The 25547-nt window shown below is 38.2% G+C and overlaps 1 protein-coding gene across 1 annotated transcript in view; it reads left to right on the forward strand.

The window, feature by feature from the left end:
• Positions 1-1913: 1913 nt before the first annotated feature.
• GALNT1 (polypeptide N-acetylgalactosaminyltransferase 1) overlaps positions 1914-25547 on the forward strand; it is an 83086-nt gene continuing 59452 nt past the window's right edge. The window contains exons 1-3 of the mRNA XM_027127740.1: positions 1914-1968; positions 14035-14278; positions 24989-25163. Coding sequence (XP_026983541.1) covers positions 14140-14278; positions 24989-25163 — 314 coding nt within the window. The 5' untranslated portion in view covers positions 1914-1968; positions 14035-14139. The remainder of the gene's footprint in view (positions 1969-14034; positions 14279-24988; positions 25164-25547) is intronic.

Here is a 25547-nt window from a genome sequence, read left to right on the forward strand (position 1 = left end):
AGAAGTTGAGAAATTGGAGACAGAATGAAGACTACTTGCATAGAAGGTGGTAAAGGAAAGAAGAGAGAGAGAGTGATAATTTGAGGGGAAGAACTCAGGGCTAAGGTTGGTATTCTGGCAAAAATACAGAACAAAACCTTGGAGACTTTAGGGACTCTCTGGCCAGAAAATAAAATGGGCCTCTGGCCTGGAGGAGGTTTCTGCTGGATCCTTTATTTGCCAGAAACTGCTCCCTAGGATCTCTCGGGTTTTCCATTGCTGATGGTGGCAGTGTATTTCCTTGTATCTCAGTTCATTGTTGGGAGGAAAGATGTAAATTTTCTGAAACCTCAGTGTTCTGTTGTAATGATTTGTCATTTGTATTCAAGAGGTAAAATTAAAAACATGGGAAAACTTCCCGTGACTATTGCTCTTCAAACTCCTTAGCATGAGAGTCAAGATTTCCCCTGTTCGGAACACACCCTTTCAACCATATCTCCCAGTTTCTCTGTTTGCTGTCCCCTAGATGTCCCTTGATTTTCCTGCCTCCCTATTTTAGCTCACGTTGTTTTGTCCTCTTGAAATATCCTTTTGCCTTTTCCTAATTGAAACCAATTCCCGTCATTCTCCTTCACCGGGTTCTCTCCTTTGTGCATTATAGCTCCTTGTAGCTTGGCACCTGTTGCAAAGATAGAAAAGCATTCTGTAAATTGTAAAGTGCCACAAAAACTTATTATATATCCTCCTAAACTACAAGCTCATTGAGGGAAGAAACTGAGCCTTCTTCATATTTATGTACATCAAACTACTTAGTTTTGTGTCTTGTACATACTTGATATTTATTGAAGTTTGAATGAATTAGGGATTTGTGATTCTGTGATAGCTTAAATAATGCTAAGAATGGGCATATTATACACCAGGTTCTACTTTGCAGCTGTTAAATTTATACTGAAATTCTGCTCCTATGCAGTCTCCTGTAAAAGTAGATTCCTTAATTTGGATCCTCCACTGGTTCACATCTCATTTTTTTCTTCACAGGATATGTGCCTATCTAAATCAGTAATTGTAGGTTGCAGAGTGATGTATTGGCATGCTTTTGACTATAGTAGCAGAATACCCAGTTAAACAAATAGGGCTTTATCCCCTCTGGTAACAAGAAGTCTAGACCTAGGAGATTTCAGGGCGTCTGTTAGTGGCTGCATGATACAACAGGGTCCCTTTTGCTTTCCATGTTTTCATGTTGTCATACTTAGCATGTTGATGTTGGCTTCCCTCATGACCTCAAGATGGCTGCAGCACTTCTAAGTATGCTCTGCAAACAATATCCAAAGCCAGAAAAGTATAGTTTCTCCTTCAGCATCTCTATGAGGGAGCATAACTTTTCCTGAATGCTTCCCAATAGATTTCCCCTAAGATCCTATTGGTTGAGATTTGGTTACTTACACTGGCAAGAGGAGTAGAACAGTCACAGTTGACTTGGACCAATCAAGAATAGATAGTCTAGCAGAGAATGATCACTTGAATTCAGTTAGGGGTCTAATGCCATGAAAAACATGGGGTGGGAGATAAGGAACAAACAGTATCTGCCACGGGTGCTGTCTGTGTGTCCTTGGCCTTCCCACCTGGGAAGTTAATATCCTCATAGATTTCTAAGAGGAGGAGAGATACTTTCTACAGTATTTCCACTGAGCTTGGTGTTGGATCTCAGAAATACTTTATTCACTGATTCACTTATTCATGTAATAAACATTAACTGAACACATATTTTGTGCCAGGTATTGTGCTCAGCATTGGGGAAGTAGCTGGTAAGACTTGGTCCTTGTCCTCAGGTGGTGGCTGGTGTATAGTCCAGTGGAATAGGGTGGCTGAGGTAATGGGGGGAGGAGAGAGTTATTTTGTAATAAACTGATTTTAGGAAATTTATTTTTCAACAGGAGATGTGGGACATGTGGATTTGGGATATGAATTCATTTGAAAAACCACTTTGGGGTAAGTTGATAGCTGGGAGTAAATGACTTGAGGGTTGTACTTCTCTTTACATTGGGATTTGCTCTTACTGTGATGTAGGTTCAAACTTATGTTCATTGGACTTTATGCCTCATATACACACAAGAAAATGGCTTGTACTAAAATCCTAGTGTAGTAATTTGAGAAATAAAACCATCAAGCATAGCCACAGTACTAATTAATATTCATGCATTCACTTCTCATTCAGGAGGTCAATATGAAGACTAAATGAAGACCAGGTTTAGAAATAGAAAGATACTTATTATATATGGTTTAACCTGCTTGCGCTCAACCAATAATCCTGTCATGTGGACTGGAAAGCACTCATAGCACCAGTGTTATGGAGATGGAGGGTTAAAGTTTGTCTCTGAGCTTCTCTTTGCAGTACTCCAAATGGCCGTTTGAATTCTCATTGCATCAGTACAAATATAAAAGATTCCTGATTTTTCATTTCATCTAAGAAAGAGCCTCTAGAAATGCTATTTAATATTTACTGAGTGTTTACTATGAGTGTGTTGTGCATTACTTCATTTAATTCAGGGACTATAAGGTGGGTATGTTTTTCTCATTCAGAGGAATAAAAAGACCCAGATTTATGCAAATAAAGTACAATTGTTAGGATCACATAACTAATACGTTTTGGAATTGAAATTTGAATTTCAGCATTTGGCCTAACAGACCCTCATTTCTGTTTTAAAATGCTGATTGTGTTGGGTGTCCCCAAGACCAACCCCAGGTTTAGTGACTGGCTAGGAGGGCTCATAGGATTCAGCATATGATCATAATAATGGCTAAGATTTATTACAGCGAAAGGATACACAGCAGTATTACAAAGGGAAAAAGTGCGTGGGGTGAAGTCTGGAGGAGACTAGTCACTAGCTTCCAAGAGTCCTCTCCCAGTAGATTCCCACCGGATGAGCTTAATTCCTCCAGCAATGAATTTTGACAACACATGTGAAGTGCTGTCAACCAGGGAAACTCATTAGACTCTGTGCCAATGTTTTTATTGGACCTGGTAATGGAGCCACCTTCCACCTGTCATGTACCAAAATTTCAGGCTCCCAGAAGGAAAACATGTTTTGCATAAACCATAATGTTTGTATAAACAGTTTAGGCACAGTGAGGCCCACTTATCATTTAAGGTAAGTTTTATATCGTTGTAGGGAACTGTTTATCCTTCAAGTCCCCAGACACCAGCCAAGGGCTAACCTTGCAACCCAGCCTTTCTAAGGACAGTAATCTCAATCTTACATCTTAGCTTTTATCCTGTACACTGATTTATTCATTTAAGGATATTGTTCTTATGATCATTTAGCTTCTGAAAAGTAATGAGAGAAGTAGGTATTATGGCAAACGAAATTCTTTAGTGGTGTTTATTTTGAGGGTCCCATGACTGCCCACTATTTGATTTGCTGGAAAGACTGACACAACTCAACATAATGTTGTACTCATGGCTAAGTTTTTTATTACGGCAAAGGTTACAGTGCAAGAACAGCAGGAAAAAGATATATGTAGGTGATTGCTAGAGAGATCAGGCACGGACTTCTAAATGTTCCCTCTGTGAGGATCACAGGGACACGATTTCCCCTCTAGCTGTGAGTGATAGAGACATGTACAAGATGTGTCGGACAGGGAAGCCCATGAGTATTCCAGTCCAGAGTTTTTATAGGAAGCTGGTTACATAGGCATACTACTGCCATGTGGCCAGCCATGGCAACTGAAACTTAGGGCTCCAGACCAGATACCAGGTGCGCATCATAAATCTTGATGATTACCTTAAACAATGCTGACAGCCTGGTACATCCTGACTCATCACCTCTAACATCCTTAACCAGTGACTGTGAACATTCCAGGAGTTTAGTTCTCAGAGTTTGGCCAGGGGTCATTGCCATGGCTGTAGGCATCCCCCAGGGTTTAGCAAGGACTGGGTAGGACTCTTTGTTAACTCTATCCTCTCAGACTCCTACATGAAATAATGCTTCATTTGTTGAATGCAAAATTTAATGATGACATATTTTTATAATATGATACTCTATACTTGGAAAAAATAATTGATAGTAGAAATAGTTTGCAAATTTCACTTACCTGAGGGGAGGTTTGTAGATTCTTTTCTTTTAGGGATTTATATAATGGTGACTTTTGAATTTCCCATTTTTGTCCACAATTATTTGTATTATATACAGGTATATGTTATGTTAAAGAACGATACAGAAATATGAACTTAAATTAGTTGAATCAAGATATTACAAAATTAACCTTCCCTCTGAAGGTCTGCCTCATGAGGAGCTTTTAAACACAATGGGATCTCTTTTTTATGCAATTTGCAGATTCACAGAAATAACAGTTTTGCAGAAAGAAAATAACCCATAATTTAAAAATTGCCTGGTTCCAGGATTTGGAACCAATCTTTACTAGTTTATTTATTGCTCTTTGAAACCTGGTTTGTGTTATGCAAAAAAGAAAGACAAAGTAGATGGGGAAGTTTCCATGCTTGAATATGAGAAGTTCTGAGTTAACAAACTTGCATAGCTTTCCTTATTGCAGGACTTCACAGAACCTTTGGTGCAGTGATGGACAGCGAATGGAGTATGTAACATTTCCCTAACTTATTTGACCATGGAATTTCTTAAGTGCGGACTCTCCCTGTGGTCTTGCAAACAGTGTTCTTTAGAACAAAATAACAGGACATCGGGAAGCCCTTAAAGGGATTTAGCTAAAGGAGAGACAGAAACAAAACAACTATAGAAAAAAATTTAAAGAAAACCTTGTTGTAGAAAAGTTTAGTGTCTTACACTGCCTGATAAAACCTATTTAGAAACTTCCCTATCTGGATGTCTTTTTCCTGCCAGGTTTCCTGAGTTGATGTTTCTCTTTTGTAATGTGAATGGCGTGTCTCTTACACTGGTATTTAATAGTGTGATAAGAGCTTCTGTGGTGTGGATCACTGCCTTCATGCTCCTACCATCTACAGTGTCTGACATGGTAGCAAGAACGTAGTTGGCTAAGACTCAATAAATATCCAGACAGCATGGAATGATTGTGACTCTAAAATACTGAAGCCATTTTTTTTAAGGAATAACAATATAGTAGACGTAAAGGTTAGGTGCTGTGCATTTATTTTAATAGTGCTGTCATTTTGAAAAACACTTTTAGAACTTTTCTTATAGACTTCCCTTGAATTCCTCTTTTCATCTCCAACTTTTTTTATGACCTTTATGAATTTGTAATTGGTTTATTTTTTCAGAACAGTAGAATTTGTCTACCATAGACATGTAAGCACTTTTAACTACTAGATTTCTTTTGCAGTAGATGGAATATCATTTTAAGTAATTAAATGGTCGTCATAGCTAAGGAAGGCCAGTGGGTCAGAAGTAGCCAAGGCCCTCCTCAAGTAGTGAAAGGTGAGAATACTTGCTTTACTGTGTATCAAAAATTATTAAGGCTTCCCTGGTGGCGCAGGGGTTGAGAGTCTGCCTGCCGATGCAGGGGACACAGGTTCGTGCCCTGGTCCAGGAAGATCCCACATGCCACGGAGCAGCTGTGCCCGTGAGCCATGGCCGCTGAGCCTGCGCGTCTGGAAAAAAAAAAAATTATTATAAAGCTGTAATAATTAAGACAGCCATGTGGTGTAGGGATAGACCAATGGAACAGAACATAGAACCTCAGAAACCTGGTTTATGACAAAGTTGGCATTGCACACTTCTAGGGAGAGGATGAACTTTTCCATAAATAGTACTGGGACAATTGGTTATCCACATGGAAGAAGATGACATTGAATCTCTACTTAAACTGGAAAGGTAAAGCTTTAAAATTTTTAGACCTTAAAACATTATTTTTAATGATCTCTAGATAGAGAAGAGTTTCTTAAGACATAGAAAATGTGAACTATAAAAGACACCTCTTGGGAATTCCCTAGCAGTCCAGTGATTAGAACTCCGAGCTCTAATTGCTTAGGGCCTGGGTTCAATCCCTGGTTGGGGAACTAAGATCCCGCAAACTGTGTGGCACAGCCAGAAAGAAAAAAATAAAATAATAAAAGACACCTCTTGTTAAGAAGATAAGCTATAAACTGGAAAAGTTACTTGTAGTACATGTAACTGACATGGATTAGAATCTAGACTGTATAAAGATCTTCACAAACTAATAGGAAAAAGACAAAACAACCCCACCCAGTAGAATAATGGACTAAACTTCAATAGGTACATTAGAGACGAGGAAATGGAATGACCAGTAATGTCAGAGATGGTGGGAAAATGCAGATTCAAACTATATTAAGATAACAACTACACACTTACCAGATTGTCAAAAAATAAAATAGTTTGACATCAATAACTGTTGCCAAGGATATAACACATCCAGAGCCCTCATTTTTCTTTCTAATTTGTTTCAAACACCTGGGAAAACAAATTTGCCATATTAGTCATATTGAAAATATGTATACCCTATGACCTAATTCCCCTAGGTATGTACTGTAGATCAAGGTTGGTGTGACAACTCATGAATTAAGAAAGGTTTTTAACATCTTTAAATGGTTAAAAAAATAAAAATAATATTTCATAATTTGTAATATGAAAATTAAATGAGATTCAAATTTCAGTGTCCATAAATAAAGTTCTGTTGGAATACTGTCACACTTTCTTGGTTACATACCACTTTTGGCTGCTTTTGTGGTACAACACCAGATTTGAGTGGTTGCAGTAGAGCTCTTATGTCCCGCAAAGCCTACAATGTTTACAATCTGGCCCTTTGCAGAAGAAGTTTGCTGACCCCTGGCACGTTTGTTCCAGGAAACGTGTTCAGGAATATTCATAGTAGTACTGCTTGTAATAACAGAAACCTAGAAATAACCACATGTTTATTAAGGGTAGAAGGGATAAACTGTGGTAAGCCTCATAGTGTATAATTATAAGCCAATTGAATATTAGACAGTAGTGAAAATGAACTGACTGCAACTACATGCCAACAAATGGATGGTTCTCAGGAACGTAGTGTTAGAAGAAAAGCAGGTCTCAGATTCTTCCATTTATAAGCAGTTCAGAAACAGAAAATGTAAACAAGGCATTTTTAAGGATAACAGTGAGGTAAAACCATCAGGAAAAGAAAGAATGTTAAGTTCAGAATAGAGGTGGTCTTTGAGGAACTAGGAAGAGATGGTATTGGAGAGGGAACTATAAAGGTGATGTTCTTATTCTTAAACTGAGTGGTGGATACATGTGTATGTTGTGTTGTGATCCTTTATATCTGTGGTTTGTTTTATACCTACTTTTGATACTTGATATGTTTTTGTGATTTGGGGCATTAAAAAGTATCTTTTCAAATAGTGTAGTCTGCCTCATAATGTATAATTGTTTATGACTAGTAGAGGGGAACCTCACCAGTGGACCAGAACCTGTTTGATTTTTACCTGTAGGTCTCCTCTGTCCCCTACCCACCCATCCCCCGAGTGGCCATCCCAGATGTGTGTTTGGAACCCAATTCAAATTGTCATAAACAGAAAAGGGGATTAATAGAAGGATTCCTGGGTGTTCACAAAAGCCAAAGTAGAGTCAGGGACTCCGTCACCTTTGCCTCTCATCCTGTGTGCCTCTGGGCTCATCCTCTTAGACTGCAGGTCAGCTTTCTCTACATGTTGGGCAGTGTAGCTGACTGCAGTGCTAGATTAGCACAGGCTTCCAGCTTTGTGACTCGGGAAGCCAAGGGGTGAGGTCTTGTGGTTGACCTGGCCAGGTCATTTGGCTGTCCTGTGGCCAGGGGGCTAGATCTGTTACCAGAAGAAACCCTTGGGGGAGAGTGGGGAGAGCACAAGTCAGAATCATGAGCCAGGAAGCCACCTCGGTTTGTGTCTATTTTATGTCTGTTCTTTAAGTATAAAACAATATGTGGCTTTTTGACATAGCTTTGTGGATATCAGGGCTATTTTGAAGTGACCATTAAGACATTTATTGCTTAAGACAGGATACTCAGTGGTTGGGGTGGAAAGAGAGGTTAGAAATGTCTTCTGTTGAGCGTATTACTGCAATTAAAAAAAAATCACAACAGCATCACCACAAAGGTGTCTCCTGCTACCCCTTTATAGTCACAGCCATTCCATTCTTTTCCCCCTGATAGGGACATTTAAGACATTAAAATGTTTGAGTCAAAATAGACATTACAAACTTGCTTTAAAACGATGTATCTATGAGCTATTCTGAATGACTGGGAGGGCACTTATCCCACTGGTAATAGTGTTTAAGTGGGATGGGGGTTTATAGATGGCTTTGTATCTTTTATTTTACTTCTCTGTGTTTGCCAGGTTCTTTGTATTGAGCATATATTACTTTGTAACTAGGAAGAATATTCACTTTTAAAGGTATTGCTAGGAGCTAAGTCTGTTTATCACCTTGGAAACTGGCATTCCACTTAAGATACCAAACACTGAATGCTCTAAATTAAAACATTTCGGCCAGTAAATTTTATAGGAGCTATTATCTATTCATAGAGTTACTCTTGTTTTTGGTATATGGTAGGATCTAAATTTATTTTTTACCATTTGGAAAGCTATTTGTTCCTTTATCAGTTTTCTGCTCTGATTTATAGTATCACCTTTCCAATTTTCCACACGTTTAGGTTTGTTTTGGGGTACCACATGGCTGTAGATACTTCTGCTTTATAATAAATCCAGTTCCTAAAGGTTTCATTTGTGTTTTGATTAGAATTAAATTAATTTAGGAAGAAGTTGCTTGTTTGTTTTTCCTGAACATGGTACATCTATCCATTAGTCAGGTGTTCTTTTATGTCCTTCGACAAAGCTCCACAATTTTCTCCATGTCTTGCACATATTTTGTTAAGTTTATTTCCAAATACCTTAGGGTTTTTATAGCTGCTTTGAATGTGATGTTTTCCTTTATATATTGTAATTAGTTATTATCATGAAGAAGCATGATTGATGTTATATGTTTACCTTGTATTCAGCAACCTTGATGAAATAATGAATTAGCTCTAATGGTTTATTTATTGATTTCTTTTAGAGTTTCTATACAGAAGACATGCTATCTGCAGATAATTTTGTCTCTTTTCAATCCCCTAATTCTTATTCCTTTTCTTGTCATATTGTTTAGACCTCCAGTACAATATCAGATTGAAATGAGGATGCATAACTTTTCTTATTTGCAATGTTACAGAAATGCATCAGGAATCCCATCATTAAATATGTTTGCTATAAGTTAAAGAATTTCCTTTCTAGTCCTAGTTTTCTGTGAAGTTCTCTATTGATGAGTAATGAACTACCTAACTGCCTCAAAACTTAATGGCTTTAAACAATAAACATTTATTATCTCATATATTCTTTGGGTCAGGAATGCAGGAGTAGCTTAGCAAGGTGGTATTGACTCAGGATCATATATGATGTTGCAGTCAAGATGAAGGCTTGACTGGGTCTGCTTCCAAAGTGGTTCACTTCCATGCCTCGCAAGAGAGTACTCTTTGTTGGCAGGAGGTTTCAGTTTCTCAGCACATGGATCTCTATAGGGATGCTTCAGTGTCCTTCTGACGTGGTGCTGGCTTTCCCCAGAGTGTGTGATCTGAGAGAGAGCTGGAGAGAACTGTGCTTTATGACTAGCCTTGAAATCACACATCATTACTTCCACCATATTCTATTGGTTAGAAGCAAGTCCCTAAGTCCAGCCCACACTTTAGGAGGGAAATTACACTCCACAAAAATTACTTCATGTATTGATTTTTTTTTGGTCTGTCTGCCCCTGCAAAGTTGCACAAGAGCAGGGGCTTCTATCTGTATATCTTTACAGAGATATACAGAGAACCCCACTTTGAGCCTCAAACTTTTGTGTCCTCAGCTGTGGTTAACGTCTCTTTGAGGGTATCAGAGGTACCTCATACTCAGCATGTCCAAAGTCAAACTTACATTTCTTTCCATCTTTTCCTCCTTTCCAAAAATTGGTCCTCTTTTACTGGTCCCTGTTTCTATGACTGGCAACACTCTACATCCACTTGTATAGGCCAGGATTTCCTCCTCTTTACCCCCACCTGACTCATCCTCAAATCCCATTGAGTTTGTCCCTTAATACCTCTTGAATCTCGCCACTTTTATCCAGCTCCAGCTTTGTCGCAATCACAGTTTTCACCTCTTTTGTCTTTGATCCACTGGCCTTTGAGTGTTGGGCTCCTTCCTGCTATAGAATCCTTGCTACTCACTGCCCCAAATGCTCATTTTCTCTTCAAATCATGTCTTCCTCAGGGAAGCCTTTTTGACAAAGTCAGATCTCTTTTACAGATGTGTATAGTGCTATGTACCTCCCTCCAAAGCAGTTATCATGATTGAAATTTCACGTTTATGTGAGTGTTTGACTAATGCCTGCTTTCCTGGAGACAACTTTAAACTTCGTAAAGGAAGGAATATTTGGTTCATGTTTGTATTCCTTGCATTTGACACATTCCCTACATTTACTGAGTTTGTGTGTTTTGAATGTATGAAATAATAATAAATGAATGAATAGGTTTCTTTATAGTTCTGAGAAATAGAGCAAATGGAATATATAATTAGTAAATAAAATAATCTTGATTCTCTTTATAATGTTAGAGGATAAATATCATTTTTTTAAGTCTTTTAGTTTTTCTGGCAGAAATTTCAGCTACAAATTAAAGGAATAGTTCTATTGAAGGGTCTCATACCTCTGCCTGGTCAGTACAGTGCAAAATTAGTCATTCTAGGTGTAGGTGCCTGAGAATTCAGTGTTCTTGGGAGAGGGGAGATAAGCACCTTAACATACTCAGAAGACTGAAGTTTTAGGTCCAAGAGAATGATGCTTCTATTTTCTCCAAAGCTGCTTTTGAGCTGAGACTCTCTTTTTAGGCTTGAAATTTCTGGAGAGCCTTGGCTAGAAGTATATGGAGTAAGAGAAAGTAATTATTTAGCCCTAGAAAATACTGATCAACCTTTGGAAAAACTTGGCATATGACACGTAGGATAGAATCAGAAGTTTACTGTTATAATTGATCACTGTACTTTGACATTAATTCAGATTTTATACCTTCTAAAATAATTAAGGAGTTAAATGCATTTCATATGGAAGGTTTTAATCTATTGTGGTTGAGACAGAAACTCTGAGCTTTTAATAATTTCCAAGATAAATTCTGGTATGTATCACTTGAAGAAATACACAACAGTTTTTCTCCTAAAATTGGAATTGTTTCTTTGAAGGATCCTCACCTCTCCTGTATTTATCTGTGTACAGTAAAATTCACCCTTTTAGGTGTAGTCGTACCAGTCTGGACAAAATGACCGCCGCCACCACAAGCAAGAGATGGAATGTTTTCATCATCACAAGTTCCTTCACGGCCCTTTGAGAGCAGTCCTCTACTTTTCCACAGCCCCTGGCAACCACTGATCTAATTTGTCTCATATAAATGGAATCATACAGTATGCAGCCTTTTGTGACTGACCACTTTCACTTAGCATAAAGCTTTTGAGATTCATCAGTATTATTGCGTATATATCAAGAGTTCTTTTTGATTGCTGGATTTCTGGGTAGTAGTATTTCACTGTTCGGTGTACCACAATTTGTTTATCCATTCACCAGGTGATGGACATTTGGATTGTTTCCAGATTTTGATGATTATGGTTAAGCTGCTATAAAGATTTGTGTACAAGCCTTTGTGTAGACGTACGTTTTCCTTTCTCTTAAGTAAATAGCTAGGAATGGAATTGCAGATTCTTGTGGGAAGAAACTGCCAAACTGTTTTCCAGAGAGACTGTACCGTTGTGCATTCCACTGGCAATGTATTAGAGGTCCAGTTGCAGCAGTTCCTTGATAGCACTTGGTAGTTTTCTTTTTTCCTTTCACTATTTATATTGGGGCATAGTGGTGTTTCATTGTGGTCTTAACTTGCAGTTGCCTAATAGCTAATGATGTTGAACATCTTTTCTTGTGCTCTTTTGCCACCTGTATCGCTGTTTTGGTAAAGCAACAGTTCAAACCTTTTGCCCATTGTATTGGATTAGGATTTTTAAAAATTGTGTTTGGAGAGTTCTTTATATGGTCTGTATATAAGTAATTATCAGATATGTAATTTGTAAATATTTTCTCCCAATATGTGACTTGTTTTTTATTTTTTTAACTGTCTTTTGAAGAGCAGATTTTAATTATAAAGTCCAACTTATCAGTCTTTTTAAATGATTTGTGCATTTTATTGTTACCATGTAAGGAATCTCTACATAACTCAAGGTCTCAAAGATGTTTGCCTCTTTATCCTCCTTTCTCCCTACACCTCCTGCTTTCTCTATACCGCTCCCCCAAATACACACACACCCACTGCATTTCATCTTTACTTTTAGAATCTAATTGTGCTGCCTTGGAAAAATTAAATAGGAATGAGTACAGAGTTATAAAGATTTACATTTAAATGTTCTGGGCTGTAAGCATTGAAAAAATTAACAATCAGCAGATTTTAGACAACACAAAACTACATTTGAATCCCAGCTGTTGCACTGGCAGTTAGACTGCTTGCTTTGCCAGTGACCAAAAGAGGTAGCCTTTCATGTAAAGTGGCTTGAAATATATATATATATATAAAATATGTATCTCGCTTCTCTGGAGAGAACTGTTGGTCCATGACACTGTGCATTATAATGCTTTTGCTCTTCCCCTCACCCTAGTCACCACAGATGTCAGTTGTTGCTCACTGCATGTGACAGACATTGAGTAAGTATGATTTTGAGGCAAGAATATGACAGTAGCATCCCTGTTCTCACTGTGCAGTCAGGAAGTGTTGGTTTGATGAAAGGAGGACAATAGGCAAGAGATCAAAGTCCCCAGAGAGATGAACAGAAATAATACTTTACATTTATAAGTATTACTTGGTATTTTGGGGTGCTTTTCAGGTTGCTGTTTAGCCACCTTGTGAATTAGGAAAGAACTATTGTATCTTTTTCATAAATAAACTCTCTGGCCTGCCCTGAATTGTTTAGGTAGAGACATCTCTACTGCCCACCATGGAACATGCTACATAAAACTGCCCTTGTAAGAAGCTGCTATGCTGCCCATCAGCCCAGCCCTTCAGAGCTTCTGCTCATTGGCTTTCACCTGTGCCAAGTGTGTGTTTCCTCCATCCACTCCCCTGAATGCACTTGGCTCATCTATCTCCTGAACAGCAGTGACACAGACCTTTGAGCCTCGGTGTCAGCGGCTTGGTGGGATGGCTCCTTTTACCTCTCTGAGGTCCCTCGGGCTGCTCCAGAGCTCCCCCAGATGAGTGCCATATGTGTCAGAAGTGTTTCTGGCCTAGCTATCCCAAAGGACAGTTCCTCCAGTCATTTTCTCATGATATTTGGGGGTGGGGGGGGGTGGATAGAAACTAAACATCAGGGAAGTCTGTAAAATTACTGTCAGAGCCAGGACTAGGGCTCAGATCTTTCGATACCCTTTTCTTTTCTGTTATACTTTCCATGAATCTTGTTTTTGAACGGCTGGTGACTAGCATTTTTAGAATGGGATTCAGTTGGGACAGAGGGATAAGAATCATTCCAATTAAACTGCTCTAGAAAAGCTACTAGGAGAACTCATATAAATCCTTGGACTCTGGGAACTGAATGTGAGTGGTTAAAATGGACTGGGAATTACTGGTTTCTTAAACTCCTGTGGCAGTTAATGGCTTAGCTTTTGCTTTAGTGTTTAATACAGCAATTGAATAGAAGGCAGTTAAGCCCCATGTGTTTGATGGATATAAGATAGTAGCTCACTGTTTTAATTTGAATTTTCCTCTTTGTAATGAATCGAGCACCTTTTCACTTGTTTATTGGCTATTCAGGTTTCCTTTCTGCAAAGTGCTTGTTTAGTCCTTTACCCATTTTTCTATTGGATTGTGTATATTGATTTGTAGGAGTTATTTGCATGTTCTTGTTACTATTTTTATATATTTTACAATTATTCTTTCAAGTCTGAATTTAAAACTTATTCTTCATAGTAAAATTTCATATTCATATTGAATTAATCCATTGTTTCTTTTTTAGGTTCTGAATTTTTAAGTTAATCTTTTTTCTTTTTCTTTCTATAGGTTATGAACGTGATTTCTGATGAAACTGGATTGGAATAATTTTCATGATCTTTGTATATTTATATATATATATATTTTAAAATTTTGCATTTGACTTAAAGTGCCATGAGAAAATTTGCATATTGCAAGGTGGTCCTAGCCACCTCCTTGATTTGGGTACTCTTGGATATGTTCCTGCTGCTTTACTTCAGTGAATGCAACAAATGTGATGAAAAAAAAGAGAGAGGACTTCCTGCTGGGGATGGTGAGTGACATTTTATAATAGTGGACCTGTTTTGATATATATGTCACTTGTTTGTACTAATTTGGAAACTATAAAATTTTAACATTTTTAGATTAATAGTAATCCCTGGCTTCCTATATATGATGATCATATTTCCATCAGTTCTCCAGTAGGTTCTTCTAACAGTTAAAAGTATTAAAGTATCCTGTATAGAATTGCTGAATTCAATTTGTGTGTTCCATGTTTAATGTAGTTAATTTTCTGGAAGTTATATTACCAAATACTGTAGGGAATCTCATAGCTGGCACTACCAAAATTGTACAGGAGATTAGTCTAGTGTCATAATGCTGAGTGGAGCGTTAAAATTGCATTATCAAGTATGAGAGAGTTCTCCAGCCTTCCCATCTCAGTCCTAAGGGAAGAAGTCATTTTAGGTAGATGTGGTCTGGTGAGTTTGTTTTGTTAATGCTGTAGATAGCTCCAGTTAGCACTTTTAGGGAGAGCTTATGAAAAGATCAGGCTATAAAATCTGGGCTGCAGTGAGAACACTGCAGTATCTGATACGGAAAAGGAAGGAAACACAAATATGAAGGACCTAGTTTGGAAGACTGACATTTTTGACAGAGGACACCTGAAAAATTCAGTTTTAGACTCTCTGTGTTTAAACCAAAAAAAAAATGCTGCCTTTTATTTTTTTTTAAACAAAATGAAAATGACTTTGCATTGTGAATCAGTAATTCAGCTATTCTGCGCTCTGAACTCTCTGTGATTAGTTATAGAATATCTGGCTAAACAGTAATTCTATTTTTAGGAATTATTTGTGAATGATTACTGTTTTATTTGAATATGTAGCCACATTTAAATATCTTGCACTTTTGTAATGAAAGCACCTGGTCCCTTAAAATTTACAATCTAAAATTATTTATTTGTATTGGTAGGTGTGCCTACTTATTGTAATTTTTACAGATGGGATTGTGTAACCAGTTCTCTTTATTTCATGGGAAATCTGCCTAAAATTAGGCTCAGTTGCTAACATTGGACTTTATACCTAGGCTAACCCCTGACTTTTTAGTTTTCACCTTCCCCATAATTTTTTTCCTATTAATTTGTTGACTTTCCTGGTTTCCTTTATGGCCCTGCTGTTTAGTAAGTTTGTCGGGTGACAAGAGCTATAACTCTGTCAACATTTAAATCAAATCAAAGGTATTGCCATTCACCAGTAAGAAACTAGCATAATTCTTGTCCCAAATGGAACAGATTAACTTTACCCTCACTCCACCTTAATTCGTTACCATTTATAGTGGGAGCTCATGGTGTTCTGTCTTAAATGCAAAGGCATGAAAAGTAAGAAAGACTGGGACCTCTGTAGTAGGTGAAGACACACTTAGTGAATGTTTTTTAAACTCTGATATGTGCTGGGCAGTGTGCTACGTGCTAGTGACATACACTTCAACAATACAAAAAAAGTTCCTCCCTTTGGGGAATCCCAATCCAACAGGAGAGAAAGAATATGGTAAAATAGTGATATGATAGATAGCATACTAGAGATGTGCATGAGAGCAGGAGGAAGGAACACCGTGGGGCATCTGAGAAGGTGCAGCAAGGAAGTGTAATGCTCAAGCTGTAGTATCAGGGTGAACAGGTGTTTGTTAGGTTTGATGGGTGAGGGGAATACCTTCCAAGCAAAGGAGAGAAGCATGTGCAAGATAAGCAAGTGAGAGACAGAGTTGATGGATAGGAGAATGTGAGGAAAGAGCATGGGACGAAGCTGGGAGGTTAGCAGAGGCCACATCACAGGAGGCCTTTTATGACATGCTAAGGGTTTTGGACTAAATCCTGTAGGTGAGGCATGACATTGAAGGATTTTTTTGGCTGCGTCAGGTCTTAGTTGCGGCATGCGGGATCTTTTGTTGCGGCGCACGGGCTTCTCTCCAGTTGTGGTGTGCAGGCTCCAAGGCACGTGGGCTCTGTAGTTTGTGGCATGCAGGCTCTCTAGTTGAGGCCCGCGAGCTCAGTAGTTGTGGCGTGCGGGTTTAGTTGCCTTGCAGCATGTGGGATCTTAGTTCCCTGACCAGGGATTGAACCCTTGTCGCCTGCATTGTAAGGCAGATTGTTTACCACTGGACCACCAGGGAAGTCCCACTGAAGGATTTTAAACAAGGAAATCAGTAACCTGATGGGATCCAGACTTTCAGAAGGAAGTTTGGTGGTCACGTGGCTGATGTATTAGCTTGGTGTTTAAAAGCCGAAGTTCCTTCGGTTTTTAAATAAAAATAAAAGACACATTTTTCATTTTCACCAAGAGCTTTATTGAACAACATATTCACAGTTTTGTACCACTACCTTCTGCCATTTTTCAGGCAACTTCATAATTCCATCTTCCCAAAATTTTTTATCTTTTTGAGCAAAGAACTCTTTCAGGTGCCTTTTACAGTCTTCCAGGGGATTGAAATTTTTTCCATTAAGAGACTTTTGTAAAGACCGAAATAAATGGAAATCTGAAGGTGCAATTGGTGAATATGGCGGGTGAATCAGAACTTCCCAGCCAAGCTGTAAAAGTTTTTGCCTGGTCATCAAAGAAACATGTGGTTTTGCGTTAATCCTGATGGAAAATCATGCATTTTCTTTTAACTAATTCTGGACCCTTTTCGTCGAGTGCTGCTTTCAGTTGGTCTAATTGGGAGCAGTACTTGTTGGAATTAATCATTTGGTTTCTGGAAGGGGCTCATAATAGAGGACTCCCTTCCAATCCCAACATATACACAACATCATCTTCTTTGGATGAAGACCAGCCTTCGGTGTGATTGGTGGTGGTTCATTCACTTGCCCCACGATCTCTTCCATTCCACATTATTGTACAGTATCCACTTTTCATCGCCTGTCACAATTTGTTTTAAAAACGGAACGTTTCGTTACGTTTCAGCAGAGAATCTCATGCGGAAATACGGTCAAGAAGGTTTTTTTTCGCTTAATTTACATGGAACCCAAACATCAAAACGATTTACATAACCAAGCTGGTGCAAATGATTTCAGTGCTTGATTTGGATATTTTGAGTGTGTTGGCTGTCTCCCATGTGATATAACATTGATTGTTCTCAATTAATGTCTCGATTTGATCCTTATCAACTTCAACTGGTCTCCCCGACCTTGGAGCATCGTCCAGCAAAAAGTCTCCAGCACAAAACTTCGCAGACCACTTTTGACACGTTCGATCAGTCACAGCACCTTCTCCATACGCTGCACAAATATTTTTTTGTGTTTCAGTTACATTTTTACCTTTCTTGTAATAATAAAGCATAATATGCCAAAAATGTTGCTTTTTTTCTTCTGTCTTCAATATTAAAATGGCTACACAAAAATTCACAGATTTTGATAAGTTTTTTTTTTTTAATGCATGACATATGACAGCTGTCACAATACAGTCTAACAAAAATGTTTCAAATGGGGCTTCCCTGGTGGCGCAGTGGTTGAGAGTCTGCCTGCCGATGCAGGGGACACGGGTTCGTGCCCCGGTCCGGGAAGATCCCACATGCCGCAGAGCGACTGGGCCCGTGAGCCATGGCCGCTGAGCCTGCGCGTCCGGAGCCTGTGCTCCACAACGGGAGAGGCCACAACAGTGAGAGGCCCGAGTACCACAAAAAAAAAAAAATGTTTCAAATGAAGTTAAAGACAACTAAGCACTACTAGAGCCATCGTATGGGAAAAACCAAGCAAACTTTTTGGCCAACCCAATACTAGAAGGGAGTGAGACGGCAGAGACTGGTTGTGAGGCCGTTGGGAAGGTTTGGAGAAGTTCTTGGGGCCTACACTAAAATGACACTGGAGATGGAGAGGAAATAAAATATATGAGAAGTTTGTAAATAGTGGCGTTTACATAGCATGGGGAGTCACTGAATGTAGGTAATAATGGAAAGTGAAAAGTCTAAGATGACTCTTAGGTCTTCCTCTTTGGATGAATTGATACGAGGTGGGGCCCCCAGAGGCGGAGTGGCTTTGGTGAGAAGGCAGAAGGATGAGTTGCGTTTGGAGCGTTTAACGTTGGGGTGTTGGGAGGGATGTTCTGCAGCAGAGGGTGGCTGAGGTAGAGCATGTGGGCAGCAGTGTGGGCTCCAGCAGTGTGTGGATGTTGGAAGAGACAGGCCAGTGTTGGAGAGGATCATGGAGGGTCAGCAAAGGGAAATAAGGCTTCTGGAAGTCAGAGTAGGGGGAGAAGCCAGAGGGAGTGGGGTCATGGAAATCCAGGAGTGATGTTTGTTCAGAGATTTTACCTGAGATGAAGAAGTGGTTCTGATGTGTTTCCCAGCAGGGGGTTTCTTGTGACCCTAGCAAGTGCCATTTCAGTGCCAGTGGATTTGATATTACTGATGTGTAGCTTATCCTTTTGGGAAGCTTCCACACAAAGAGATAGTACAGTAGTTTAAAAGAAAGGAATGGAGCCAAAGTTGGTTTTCCATGAATGTATGTATTTTTTATGTATGTTGAGGGAGAGGTTTAAGATATAAAGTAATGAAGTAATACTTGAAAGAGCCAATTCTCAGCAGATGAGACAGTGTGGTGTCAACCATAAGAAAAGGATTATCCTTGAAGAGGATTCTAAGGTTAATACAGTTTTGGAAAACCACTAGTAGCATGAGCATCAAGGAAAAGGAGTAGCTTTTATACAAAGTACAGAAGTACAAAGTAAAGGAGAAATGGTGTGAAAGTAACAATGTGGAGCTATGAGAGAGCGTCGTTACCTCCTGGGAGACAGAGAATGAAAGTTGTTGAGGGTTGTGAGGTTAATGGGCTCTGGGGAAGAGCTGGATTTAAGTCTGGTAGATGGGGCCCCTGTTGAGACAAGACAACGTATTGATAGAAGCTTTATAATGGCCTGGGGGCATCAGGGTGTTGTGTGGGACAGACTGAGAAGGCCGTGAGCAGTGGAAGGATGAGAGAAGCACTGAGCAGTAAGCCAAGAGGTGAGTTAATAGCTGAAGGGAGAGACTTGGAGAGGCCAGTGGTTCCAGATGGGGCCCTAGAGCATCCATTTTTTCAAACTGTGTTCCATGTAGCCTTAAGGCATTGAAGGGAAAGAGTGAGGAAATGATTTAGGGAAGGGGGACAATTGATGCTAAGCAAGAACAGTTTGAAAAATCTGCTCTGATGTGAAGTTTCAGTGCAGTGGGCGCTGAGAGGTCTCGAGTAGCCATCAGAGGCCTAAGGTTGTTAAGGCTCTCAACATAAGGCTGCTGAGGAATTGTGGTGCCACTGAACAGATCTTTCACTAAAATTGTCGGGAGAGGGTTGATAGGTGATGGCATCAAGGATGTGGACCTTCTTAGTGGAATTAGCAAGTACAGTCAGTGACCTAGAGGAATGTAGCTCTCTTCTGATAGAACACATAAGGTCTCCAGGATATTCGTTTTCTATGGCATTTGAAAAACCAAATCAAAACAAAAAAGCAAAAAAATAATGAGCAGATACAACACTCCAGAGCAGTTGTCTCAGTATTGTAAGGACCTCATTTCTGAACTTCTTTGAACTGCTTTACAGTACCAATTTGGTGAAATTTACCAAATTCTGTTCTTTATACTATTGTGTGCAAAAAGGTGTCTTATTTTTAAGCAGAATGGATTCGTTATCCTTATGATAATGCTTATAAGATTATCGTTGATATATTTAGTTTTCTAGGATTCTTACATTTACTTGTTACTTGCCTGCGTCAGGTAACAACAGGCCAGTCTTTGGTGTTTCAGAGGGTTGGTTTTGTTTTGTTTTATTTTATTTTCCTGAGCATTCTCTCTCATAGTTTTATTCTTGTATTTTATACCCCAGACTATCTGAGAATAGCAAAATTCTTCTGTTGCTGGAGAATTAGATTAGATTCCCTTTGAAAAAACACGGTTAGTGTGGGTTATGTCTTGGGAATATTTTTGCAACTCTTCTGCTTTTTAGAATTAACTCATTCATTCAATTTATGGATTTGGATGTTGCATGGACTATTCAATATTTTTACAGATGCAATTTCAAGTAGGAATTAATCCTTTCTGCCAGCACTGTACTTGATTTTCAGATTATTAAAATGTTGATTATTCAAGTTTTCATGTACTTCTGCTAGAATATTTCAGTTGTCAAACAGTAGGAAAAGTTTGAGAACATATTTTACAGAAGAAACTTCTGATGATTAAAAACTTAAAAATATTGTTAGTAAAGGCTTTCAGAAACTCTTTATTACAGACTTTTAGTGTGCTTAGAGTTTTATTTGAACACATTACAAATGAATATAAAATTGGAATGAGGGTTGAAACTGACAGGTGTTGAGGTAGCAGAGAGTTATCAATGAATTTTGTTATATGCAATAATATTTTGATGTTAAAAAAATCAGGTAATTTGCTTTGTTTATAGAATACGTATTATATACACTAAGAAAGCAAAAACATTTCAGTTATCATTGTAAGCCACATGCCAATTTCAGAGATGTTAAAATATGGGAAAAAATATTTTGGAATAAGTGAAATATAGTGCATAAAAATAGTAAAGATAATTGTATAATAAGGTAAGAAAATTGTTTGGGAGAAATGATTTTAGCCTTTTATCTTCCCCATCTTCCCCAAATGGGTATCATGTAACTTTATACCTCCTTATTCCACTTCCATGAGAAAAATACAAACTAGAAATTTGTAAGATTTATTAAAACACATTCATAGGTATGTCACGTGGTTTGTATATGTGAATTTTATTTGGCGGCATTCAGAGTGAACCTGTAGTTTTTTCGAAAATTAAATTTTCTAAAACATGAAACTTCTGTACATTGTCATGTAAATGAAGTTTAAAGTGCATAATAAAATGTTTGTTCTCACATAATACTTTGGAATAACACCTTAGTCACCCCCTTGTCAAAGTTGATTTGATTTTTAGAAATGATCTGCCTATAAAATTTTATGGCAATGAAAGTTTGTTTTTCAGTTCGGGAAATGATAATATCCAAACCCATTTCATTTGCTTTCAAACAAGTTTCACTGAACTCTTTTTTAATTTACATGAAAGACTGGTAAGTAGAATACAAGGAAAGTTAATGCTTACTATCTTCTTTGTTAGTTGCTTTTTAGTACTGCAAGTGCATTAGTAGTAAAAATATTCACTAGCTAGTTGCATTTTATCCTGGCATCTTTGCCAAAGAAAATTAGTTTACTGGTTGGTGTAATTCTTCAGGATATTATAATTTCTAAATTAAAGTATTGTGGTGGATTCTGTAAGTCATGCAGTAGTCATATAACTTTTGATTAATGGCCATTTTAAATGCGGCTCTGAGATCTCATGTGTATCAGTAGGTTAAAGTATATAATGTGGGTATTATACCAGATATTTAGATTATTAGTAAGTACCAGGTGACCAAATTTGTAAAATATTGCAGCCAGGAGGATTTTATATGTTGTACAGTTTTGCCTAATTCTTTAAGACCTCAAGGCTAGAGTTTTACCTCACTGTGATGGGGCAGGATTTTAACTTTCTGGTCATAACAGTCTCTCAGGCTGTAAGCAATCAAGTTTATACTTACTGGTTCTTACAGTAATAATTTCTTGAGTGCTCCTTCATGCTCCCCCAATCCTCATGGAAAATTTCCAAACATAAACAAAAGTAGAGAAAAATAGAAAATTGATCTCCCATATACCCATCATCTGGCTTCGACAGTTATCAACTCAAAGCTAGTCTTGTGGCATAGATACACGGATACCTCTTTCTTTTTGTCCTCCCCACCCCCCATTTTTGGTTGTGTTGAAGAAGAAGAAATTGCTTTCTTTGTTTTCTCCAGTTTCCCACAGTCAGGATTTGCATCCCTTTAATGTTTGTTGTTTTTTTTTTATCATTTCCTCTGTCCCCTATATTTCCTGTGAATTGGTGAGTAAGTCCAGAGGCTTGATCAGATTCAGGATCTACCCCACCCTGCCCCCAGCAAAAATATGTTATAGATGGTGTTCTGTATAACTTAATATTCAATTAAAAAACTGAGTAGTGTGAAAATGTTTCCATTTTAACTTTTCTTTAAAGCATCATCTTATTCTTAAATAGGGCACAGGTAACTGAAGGATATTTATAATCAGGGCCACTAGATGTCTCCCACCTACTCTTCAGGTTATCTGTGCCATGCAGATAAAATAACTGTTACCTCTAGAACTCCGCTGCTTCATACTGACCCCTGAATGTCCCAACCCCCAAATCTGTTAATTACTCTTTATTTTCAGAGACAGGTAAGTAAGAATTGACTCTGAGAGTTTTATAATTTATGATTTTTAAAGTTTTAAAAGCTTATATAGGCATTATACTTCTGTACTTACAGTTTTTATTACACTTGGCATTGAAAATTTTTGTCACTGAGAATTTTTTAATTCTTATATTTAAAGAGCTTACTTGACAAAAATTAGCCGGGATTTGTTTTTAAAAATTGTATTATAGGGCTTCCCGGGTGGCACAGTGGTTGAGAGTCCACCTGCCGATGCAGGGGACATGGGTTCGTGCCCCGGTCCGGGAAGATCCCACATGCCACGGAGTGGCTGGGCCCGTGAGCCATGGCCGCTGAGCCTGCGCGTCCGGAGCCTGTGCTCCACAATGGGAGAGGCCACAACAGAGGCCTGCGTAAAGCAAAAAAAACCCCAAAAACATTGTATTATAAGAGTTTCCTATAATTTATTTCCTAATATTTTAACTTCCTTCCTGGAATCACAGTTCATTGTGAGAATGGGGAAAGTTACTATCCACCATTTTTTTCCTTGATAGTCCTCTAGAATAGATTCTATATTCTGGACAGAGTTTTTGAAGACACAGTGAATAATATTCTGCAGCTCTGGTATTGGTAGGTTGCTTTGTACCCCATCTGAACAGTCATCCTGTAGGTCAGCTTTACCAACTAGAGCTGTTCTTGGGCAGATGAAGCTAGGCTGAAATGAGCTGGTTTGTCTACTGCCTTGATGTCTTCATTTTTGTCCAGAGACTTTCGGGGATGCCTAAAAAACAAACTGTAGGAGAATAAAACTTTCAGCTTTAAAAATAAACAGGTAATGTACAAAACAGATATTTTCATCCCATTCTTATCCTCACCTCATTTTCTACCCATCCCTCTTAGATGGGAAGTTTAACAATTTTTTTCGAATTTAATATATTCTAGAACATATTTTTCTTGGAACACTTTTCAGCATCTCAAAAGCATATAGCAAGGAACAAGGCTTGGGAATTGCTGATCAGGAATATTATTCTTTTTACTAATATAGCCGGTCCTCCATATCCGTGGGTTATACAGAGGCCTGACCGTACCACACCTTTTTATATAAGGGACTTGTGCATCTGTGGCTTTTGGTATCTGCAGGGCAGGGTGAGGGGGGTGTCTTGGAACCAGTCCCCCATGGATACTGAGGGACAACTGTATATTACGAGATAACATTACTTCTGATTAGAATTATATTTCTTTTTTTTCATTAATAAGGTTATTTACTAGATATATTTCAAATATGTAATCTACATATATGGAATACATAATTTTAACACATTCCACTTAGCATTTTTAAAAATGAAGCATTTTTCTAGCCCACAAAGGAAATGTTAATACCTTTCAAAAGGTAGGAAGTTTAAGCCACATGAGGGTAGAGAACATGTAATGTCTTGTCTGCACTGATCTCAGTGCCTGGCACAGTGGCTGCTATGATGTAGGTGCTCATTAAATATTTATTGTTGGAAGGCTGTATTTTCTCACAAGTGCAATAAAATAAAAAAGTTTACAATGAATGTTTGAACAAATAAAAAGCTCAAAGCATAAAAGAAAGTCAAAATAAAAGAAATTCTCAAGAATTATATTTCTTGATGCTCCACCTTGCATAATGCTTATTATAATGTCTACTATTGTCAATTCTAGGATTTCATTTTGACTTATTTTGAATAACACTTTTACTCACATATTAATTTAGCATATGGTTATAAAATGCCTGTAAAACAGTGCTAAACTCCACAGAAGGTACATGAATGAACAAAAAACTCCAGCTAAAAAGGAGATCATAATCTAGTTAGGGGAGGGTGTCATAGGCAGGCTTAGCGATCATAATAAGAGAGAACTATTGATTAGAGACATAGAGCCCTGGATGTATGTAGTAGTCAAGAGTAGTAAATGGTCACTCTAGAGAGATGCAGAAAAGCTGCAGGAGAGAAGCTGTTTTAGCTGGGCCTTGAAGGACAAGTGTGAGTTTGGTATTGCAGAGGTAGAGGTAGGAAGGAGAAGACAAGGGAGGGGCCAGTGTGAGCAAAGGCATCAACGCAAGACATGAGGCACATGGAGGAAAGTAGTGGGTGCTGTTGGACTGGAGGATGAGGATCCGGGGGGTGGGAGGTGGAGACCTCAGCAAGTGGTGGGTTTGGGAAGTTAGATTAAATTTCCTATTAAAGAGATTGGCCTCTAGGAGACCATGAGAATAACACAATGAAGGCTATGCTTTAGGGAGATTAATGTGGTAACGATATCCGAGATGGGAATGCCAAGGCCATGAAGTGATTCAGGTGAGTGGTACAAAGTGAGGAGGTCTTGAGTCAGGATGAGGTGTGGAAGCGGAGGAAAAGGCGGCCCCTAGGCCGTGTCTCAGACTGGGAGAGGATGGGCTCAGAAATGGCTCTGGTTGTTGAGGACATAGTTTAAACTCAAATGTTATTAAACAGAAACATGAATCAATTGTTATACAATTAATGTTAGTTAAGTTTCCTCCTTATTCTTAGTTCTAGAGCCAGTACAAAAGCCTCATGAAGGTCCTGGAGAAATGGGGAAACCAGTCGTCATTCCTAAAGAGGATCAAGAAAAGATGAAAGAGATGTTTAAAATCAATCAGTTCAATTTAATGGCAAGTGAGATGATTGCACTCAACAGATCTTTACCAGATGTTAGGTTAGAAGGGTAAGTACCTAGTGTGGTCCTAATAGTATTTAATATGAATGAAAAGTATGTTATGAATTCCCAATAAATTGCACTTTAGTGTTGACTCTTCTTAAAGTGATTGTTACATCACTAAGTTACTACTTACCCCCCCACTTAAATAATTAAATGCTGATAAAATAATACCTCAAGTTCTAGTGATCATTGGGACTATATATTTTAGGCTTTGGAAGATAATTGTTTATCTTGATAGATTAGTAGGGATTTTAAACTTCATTAACAAAACATTTATATAGTTAATTTTTTAATTTGAATTTTATTTTTTTATACAGCAGGTTCTTATTAGTTATCTGTTTTATACATATTAGTGTATACATGTCAGTCGCAATCTCCCAGTTCATTTCT

The sequence above is a fragment of the Aethalodelphis obliquidens genome, unplaced genomic scaffold, assembly GCF_003676395.1.
Source record: "Aethalodelphis obliquidens isolate GAN/ISIS:26980383/991018 unplaced genomic scaffold, ASM367639v1 scaffold32, whole genome shotgun sequence".
Lineage (NCBI taxonomy): Eukaryota > Metazoa > Chordata > Mammalia > Artiodactyla > Delphinidae > Aethalodelphis > Aethalodelphis obliquidens.